Genomic DNA, 8108 nt, shown 5'->3' on the forward strand with positions numbered 1-8108 from the left:
TTAGGTTTTCTTTTAATATAATATTTTGTGATATCAGGGATTTCTACAATTTTTACTCACGGATAATAAGAGATATTGAGAAATTGTTTTTAGTTTAAAAAATCTAAGTTAATTATACTGTTATCCTAGGGGTATAGGATTTAAATGTGATTCAAGATTAGATGAAGACGTCTCAATGACTTCTTGTTGCCAAATGCTTTCAAGATTTAATTGATATCTCAAACTATTTGAATTCTGTAAGTTGTGAGATCCAGATTTAGTTCTAATTTACTCCTTATCTTCTTTTGATGTTCTGTCATTCAGTGTGATTGTTTACTTCCAAGTTCATGTGCTGTTCTCTATAAATCTCTGTTCTCTTTATTGTCACAGGCTTTTGAGATTTGTTGAAGTGGATTGCTTAAAATGAGATTCAAGAAAGGGGACAAAGTAGAGGTTATGGACAGCAAGGATGTCCCAGTTTCGTGGCGTGCTGCAGAGATCCTGTCTTGTATTGGCCATACTTACCGCGTGCAGTACGATTCTTATCCTGGTATGGCTAGTAATCAAATGGTGGAGATGGTTCCACTGAAGTTTTTAAGACCACGCCCTCCTCTGGTGCAAGGTGTGGAGAGTTGCATTGCTGGAGACATTGTGGAGGTGTTTTATGAGTATTCCTGGATGATTGCTGCTATCTTGAAGGTTCCTGGTGTCAAAAAAACAAATAAAAGGAATAAGATCAATCCGCAGGATGCAGCATTCCAAAATCAATATTTAGTAAGGCTACTTGGGTGCTCACAGGAATTAGTTATTGACAGATCAGACATCAGGATGAGACAAACCTGGCATGATGACAAATGGATACTAATGGGAAAGGTATGTTGCATTTTTTGTTTTTTTAATCCAATCACTAGAGTCATTTCCTCTCTTCATTCATGCCATAGATGTATGTGGAGTCTTGGGATTGGCTCCATTTCTAGATGTTAGCAATACATATTTAAATGTAATTGGTTTTTACTTCTCTTGTTTGCTACTGTTAGTATGCATTCTTCTAAATCCTTCTCTTGTCGAATGCTTTTGCCTTATTTATGCTTTTGGCTCTCATCTGAATAAATCCTACCACTCTTTTGGATGCTCAATGTAACTGTAGAATTTGAGGATCAATTATTATGCTAACCTTAGGTTTAGAAGTTTCATTTTGCCAATATCTTATGCAATGCATGTAATTTGTTCTCTTCGGAAGTCTCCCTTTTTGTGAGTACATGTAAATCCAATTAGTTCCTAAATTTGCTCCTCCTAAGCTCCTAGTTTCTCCTGTATGCAGAGTTCCCAAGCAGGCGATGATGTAATATCCAGCAAACCATCAACATCAAATTGTTGTGCAGAGATGAATTTCCAGGTGCCACAACTTAATGCAAGGGCTAAAAGTCGACCCAGAAAATATTTGATGAACATTCAGGATAATGCTGCATTGTTGGGATCTGCAGCGACCTCTTCCAGATCCCTGAAGAGGATGTCTCCCTATGATTCCTCCATTGTTGAAACACATAATGGGCATATCCAGAAATTAAGAAAAGTTGAGAGAGAAGGCTGGAAGCGGCGAGTGGTTGCTTCCCCGGTGCTTGAAAAGGTAGATGCTGTTGCTTACCCAAGAGAAATTTTGGGTGAAAAGAACATGCATGCTTCCTCTAACATTATACCATATGGATATAATCACATGCAGAGGGCAAAAGAAAATGATTTTCTTGGCTATTCTGGGGTGAGAAGCTCTGAATTAAATCGTTCTGACAGTGATGCTTGTTCTGTTGGTAGCTGTAGTGTTACTAACCAGAGTCCTAAAAACTGTTATGGTGATTCTATGCCTGTGCACTGCCAAGAGATGGACACCCTTTCTAGTGATGCAGAGTCATCTTATGGATCAGGCTCCCAGCAAAGAAGTTCGTTTCTTCCCCCAAAGGAGGAGTTAGAGGTCAGTATACGTAGGTTAGAGTTGCATGCTTACCGCAGCACTCTGGAAGCATTGTATGCATCTGGTCCCTTAAGTTGGGAACAGGAGGCATTGTTGACAAATCTTCGTATTATGCTCCACATATCAAATGATGAACATTTGAATGAGCTGAAGCACCTAAGTTCCACTAAAACTGCCATTAGTGTTAGATAATCGTAAAAAGTTCTTTTCATCACGTCTTTGTTTTATAGCAGGTTTAAGCGTTGCCTTTTCTCTTGCAACAATGTAAGAAGAAACATGCACATCACACTTTGTATCTTCTGCCTTGGTTGTTACTCGTATATCTGTGCAGACATTTGACATTTTGTACCAAAGAGTTATGTATCAAATTTTAGTTGTTAATTAATGTAGACTATCTCCGAAAGCAATGGCTTTTCCATTCTTATTTGGAATTTATTTTGTCTTGTATCAGTACCTGTTCTTATTGACTATATGGTAAAAAGAAAGCTGCAGTGTCTTGCCCATGCAAATTTTTTGGGATGCGCTTGATCTTAAAGATCGTAAAAGTGTTGTATGTGAGTGATGATGACAAACCTGTTTGCTCCATTTGGTGTCACATATCTTTTTTAATTTCCAATTAGGTGCACTTCTTTCCTTCTAGACTTTTAGCACGACTCCAGCATGTACATGCATATTGTGTAACTATGGAATTCACACCTGCCAGACCTGAATATCAGCTGGTAACTGCATTTATCTGAAGAGTGCAAAAGTTTCTTGAATTGATACAGGAGAATGCAATCTTCAGGTTGACTTCTGAATTTGGCTCTGCATGTAGATGCTACCAATTTATGTTAAGAAGCTAACTAAGGCTAGTTTGATTCTGTTTTGTATTGAGATTGAGTGAAATGCTGCTACATAGTGCTTTTTGGATGTTCTGATTTCGCCATTCAACTTTGGCAGCACATGAGTTTCTCTTTGAGGAATTTATTGATCAGACTTCAACCTGTACTTTATTTTCCAGGGCTACAGTTGGAGGCATGCTTCATTTGCTTCCAATGATTTACAGATGATGCCAGGGTTTGCCGCCTTTCTCTTGGCATTGAACTTTGGACGATTCAATCGTCTACTTTCAAAGAGATGCTACAGTTTTATGGCTGCTCCCTGGTATCGCAATTTAATCTACAGTATTTCTTTTAAGTCCAGGCTTAACTGGATGGATATATTAACCCGTCTTCTACTGTAGGAACAAGTATAGCTAAACATAACCGAGCTGCTTGTACAAGGTTCCTTGTCTCCTTAGGAACATTAGTTCAAATTGCATGTGAAGTTAACCATCTCTTACATTTTGTGTGCCATTTTTGCTGAAACTGTGTTCGTTGATTTTTTTGCACGGTTGTTGTAACCATGTTAAACCAAAACTCTACACATGACAGACACAGTTGTATGGATTTCTATATTGAACTACCATTCAAACTTGTGTTTTGACACTTCATGTATCTAGACATTTATGAGTTTGGAGCAGGTAGGGAATTGTTTCCAGTACTCTTCTGTTTCTTTCATTTACATCATGTACTTTATGTTTCCATCTGTTTTTGTAACTCTGTTAATGAGCAACAAGAAAACTCCAGATCTGTGACGATGTAAAGACAGCGTATGAAATATGCAACCTATCATTTTCTGGAAAATCACATGATTCTGTTATCCTTTTCCCATCATTGTATATCCTTAGCGTTGTTACAGAAGCAATAATTTTGGCTAATTACTGAAAGATACTGGATGCTTACAACAATGGCCATGTTTGCAGTGTTCACGTAGTCGTTACAACCCATGCATATGTTACTGATTGACAATTCATAATGGAATCAGATAATTTAAGTAGCTCCCCTGGAAACATTCCTGAGGAGAACTAATGAGTCAAGATCCAAGGGAAAAGATCAGGCATGTCATTGTGACAATAAAAATGATCTGAAGTGAGTTTGGCTGTCCAGTAGATATGCGTCAAGAATACATGAATGCCTCCAGTCCTTATAAAACAAGCTGATCAATGTTGTTGGATGGAGAGACAGAAGCGAAAAGCCCGGATAGCGCCTCGGAACTGCACCGATTCAAGCTGGTAAATTCTCTACCCTTTTTTGTGCCAAATTCAAAGTTTTGTTCTCCCTCAAAGTACTATAGTACACTCCCTGAGGGTGAAAAGAATTATCTTGCTCCTAAAACTAAAACACCTTAGATCTGTCTCTGGCTGAGCACTTGCCAAACAATTTTGAGCATGTGTATGATCGATCAATATGGAAACATCCATTGCAAATGTTATGTAACAGCTTCCGTGGATGCATGCATATGATCATTACCAAGGTTTTTGTAGTGGCTTCTGTGCATCCGAGTTACTAATCCATTTTGTCGGGTGCAGCCAACATTGAAACTGGTTCCACCAGTTTGTTCATTGGATATCTGTGATTTCTAGAAGAGCAAAGTTCAGAATCTGCTGAAGGCATACTGAATACTATGTGAAGATGCAACATGTGATGTGTGTAAGAATAGAGTCAATAGGCTTGTCTTATTAAATAGTAGCCACATATAAGATGTTCTATACAGAATAGGCATTTTTTTAAAATTTTATAAGAACTCAAAAGCTCCCTCGCGGCGAAATAAAAATGTTTAGTTTCTCTTAACAGTTTTTGGCTATATTTTTAATTCTAACATATTCACTTATGACGTTATTTTGAACGATGAAGGACTCCTTTTCGGTTCTAATTTTATGACGCTTAACATTGTATTCAAATTTAATATTAAATTGCATTTGTATTAATTCTCATAACAAATATCTCATTTTTACGAAAGATTAGTAGTCAACTATTTAGAGTTAAACTGATTTGTAATATTTATGAAAATATTCTTAAAAAAAAATTAGATACAAGGTATATCACAAAATAACTATTTACTTGCCCATAATGGTAGCAATCACCCTTTAATCGTTTTACTAATAAAAATAATTTATTACACCAAGAAAAACATTTCTAATAAATTCTAATATCTTATTTTAAAATAAATTTAACAGTATAAACCGTTAAACCATGTTATAAGATGCTGTATATAAGCTTAGCCAAACACCTCCAATTGATCCATTAACACCTTACAAACCGAGATGATTATCATCGTAGCAATAACATATCCGATCTCCCCTCCCCGACCACTATAAAAACCTTGTACAGCAGCACTATTATAAATAACTTAAACTACTTTATTAAAAATATAAAATTGCACCTTCTTCCAACTAACATTTTAAAATTATACTTATATTTCCTTTGTCAACACAACATTTTTCGTTCAAATTTTAAAATATAATTTCCATTTTTTAAAGGAGATTAAACTTTATAAATAACCGCAACGCAACGATGAACAATTGTAGATCACAGAAAACGGTCTTCATACTCATAGGAGCCTAATATGCTGTTCGTCCACAAGTATGGACTCATTGCTACAGTGCCATAGCCCACATAAGGAGCCAACACACTGGCAACGACCCAGAGCCCAGTAAAACACGGCAAATATTTGAAGTCGATATGGTCCCACATCATACAAATAATTCCTCAACATCTTCAAATATTAAAAACTTATCCCCCACAAGCAGCAAAATCAAAAGCACAACCAAGGTGCAGGTGCAATTCAAGAGCTCTTCTAATAACTCAAAGGATGTATTAAGTTGCAAAGAAAATCCTTAGAATCCCCATATCAATGAACACAAGAAAATTGGGACACCATGACACTAACACAAGGACCGCACCAGCAAAAATCTAAAGCTGTGCTAGATCCTTTAGTCGAATGCCTCATCATCATCATCGGGAAGAGGCTGACTAGCAGCAGCAGCAAGCTCGGCTTCATGTCTGCAGGAATTAAATAAGGATAAATTAATACCTTTAACCCAACTCGAAGCAGAGGTTCTTCAATCTAACATGGTAATCCAGGATAAAAATGGGTAGGGAGAATGGAGCAAATTAGGGGGAGTAGCATTTGCAAAGGCAATTGCTAATAACTTAAATTCCAAATGTGCACACTAGACTAAGAGAGGAAGAGTGTGGGAGCAGACGTACTGTTGCTGTGCAGCCAAATCAATTTGCACTTCAGGTGGAGCAAGAGCAGGAGACTCAACAAAGTGCAAATTAGGATCACTGCGATCAAACAAAATCAGTTTTACATATCGTGTAAGATTGAGATCAGATATAAGAAGACATTAAAAATGAAATTCACAATTTTAATTAGCTTCTCTACATACCCAGCAAGTTTCCTTGCAAGATACAGGAAAGGCTTCTCGAAGTTGTAGTTACTCTTGGCAGATATTTCATAGTACTGCAAATTCTTTTTCCGGTGGAAAGTAACCTGTTTTGCCTTCACCTGCCTGTTCTTTACATCAACCTTGTTCCCACAAAGCACAATCGGTATATTCTCACAAACCCTGAATTTGGCGGTACAAAATCCATGTTATATAAATCTCAGCTCCAAAATCTGCAGGATCAGAATAAAATTGCGAGACAGTACATACCGGCAAAGATCACGGTGCCATGTCGGAACATTCTTGTATGTCAATCGAGCTGTTACATCAAACATAATGATAGCGCATTGTCCATGGATGCTGAAACAGTTCAAAAACAGTATCATGTTAAAAGAACAGTGAGATTATGAAAGATTATATTTATCACATGAAAGAAGCAAATGCAATTCACTTACTAGTATCCATCTCTAAGGCCACCAAATTTCTCCTGACCAGCGGTGTCCCAGCAGTAGAATCTGATCTTTCCGCAGTTAGTGAAGAAATCCAATGGATGGACTTCCACACCAATTGTAGCTATTTGAAAATAAAAAATAAGTAGTTGCTTTAGAACATTAAAAAGTACGAGTAACCAGACTTTATTTATATGGTACAAAAGCAAATAATATTATGGTAATCAAACTTACGCTCATATTTCTTCTCAAATTCACCAGTAAGATGCCTTTTTACAAATGTTGTTTTCCCTGCAACATCACAAGCAAATTTTTAAGCCGCAATGCAAATAGTTACAAAAACAATAAAAAAATTTAATAAAGCCCCATCCTATCTTTGCCTTTTGCAAATGACTTTTTTTTTCCTTTTTTAAACTCCAGACGCAAAAAGTACAGTCACAAGTTAGCAATTCTGAAACCTTACAATTAATTATACATTTACCAAAGTACCCAATCTATTTCCTGGATTTGAATTTTGAAATAGAACTCCAAATCGATTTAATAATAACTCGGGACCGCAAGTTCCCATCACAGTAAACTTAAAACCTAAAACACAACAGATGTCCCGCCTGATATGACCTTATATTCAGGACCATAAATAGCAAACAATTCAGTACCAAATAACACCAACGACGCATCAAAAATCCAAAGCGAATCATATAATCATCAAATATTTTATAGACGACCAACAAATCTCGATATACATCGACACGTTTCCATCAAGAAAGGCATTAACAATAATTTTTCAGGCTTAACTTATCTCACCCGGGAAAAAAACAAGTCCAGATGCTACATTCAAAGTATCAAAATCGAAAATCAAAATTTCACATTAGATCAAACAAACAACGATTCAACATTCCAGGCGCCAACAAAATCAAAAGGAAAATTACCAGTGCCACCATCGCCAACAATTACAAGCTTGAAGCTAGGGTAATCCACAGTCTGTTGATTCGGCAACGCCTAAAAATTACAGAAAAAAAAAAACTCAAAAACCGATCAAATCACATCAACACAAACACAAATCTATAACCACTCGTACAACAAAAGGCGAGCATTACCATGTGATCTTCTGCTGCTCTTCTAGAGAGAGAGAGAGAGAGAAACAGGAAAACAAGGCAGGCGGTATCTAGAATGAGAGAGATTCGAAAATATTACTGAGCTAATATGTGCGTTGTGTGTATAACGTGCGCGCATATATATAAATTGGGGAGCCCTAATTAAACATAGCGTAGGTTTTATTGAAGGGTTTTGAATTTGTGCTAAATCGAGTAGCTTTAAGCTGACGCGATTATCTCGACCGTTGGATCAAAAGCTCGGAGCGGCATCACGTGTTCGTCACGTGGTACGGTCTTTCTTCGGTTTGAATTTGAAATGTGAACAGGAAATTTATGACCGTTGTTCTAGAACAACGTACATTTGGATTTCT

The 8108-nt window shown here is 36.9% G+C and overlaps 2 protein-coding genes across 8 annotated transcripts in view; one reads left to right on the forward strand and one right to left on the reverse strand.

The window, feature by feature from the left end:
• The window catches only part of LOC105166821, a 4560-nt gene extending 577 nt beyond the window's left edge, over window positions 1-3983 (forward strand). Inside the window, exons 2-5 of one of the 7 annotated variants that reach the window (XM_020693233.1) lie at window positions 370-852; window positions 1301-1945; window positions 2946-3088; window positions 3729-3983. In XM_020693233.1, coding sequence (XP_020548892.1) covers window positions 403-852; window positions 1301-1945; window positions 2946-3088; window positions 3729-3771 — 1281 coding nt within the window. In that variant the 5' untranslated portion in view covers window positions 370-402 and the 3' untranslated portion in view covers window positions 3772-3983. Of the gene's footprint in view, window positions 1-369; window positions 853-1300; window positions 2370-2945 lie in introns of those variants that run through there. The other 6 variants (XM_020693238.1, XM_020693235.1, XM_020693227.1 and 3 more) reach the window with 6 other exon arrangements.
• On the reverse strand, window positions 5333-7900 carry LOC105167140 (GTP-binding nuclear protein Ran1B). The gene is made up of 8 exons (XM_011086767.2): window positions 7741-7900; window positions 7573-7642; window positions 6878-6934; window positions 6650-6767; window positions 6465-6554; window positions 6198-6377; window positions 6016-6093; window positions 5333-5808 (listed from the first exon to the last, which is right to left on the reverse strand). The coding sequence occupies exons 1-8, from the start codon at window positions 7741-7743 to the stop codon at window positions 5739-5741; spliced, it is 666 nt and encodes a 221-aa protein (XP_011085069.1). The 5' UTR covers window positions 7744-7900; the 3' UTR covers window positions 5333-5738.

The sequence above is a fragment of the Sesamum indicum genome, linkage group LG1 (assembly GCF_000512975.1).
Source record: "Sesamum indicum cultivar Zhongzhi No. 13 linkage group LG1, S_indicum_v1.0, whole genome shotgun sequence".
Classification (NCBI taxonomy): domain Eukaryota; kingdom Viridiplantae; phylum Streptophyta; class Magnoliopsida; order Lamiales; family Pedaliaceae; genus Sesamum; species Sesamum indicum.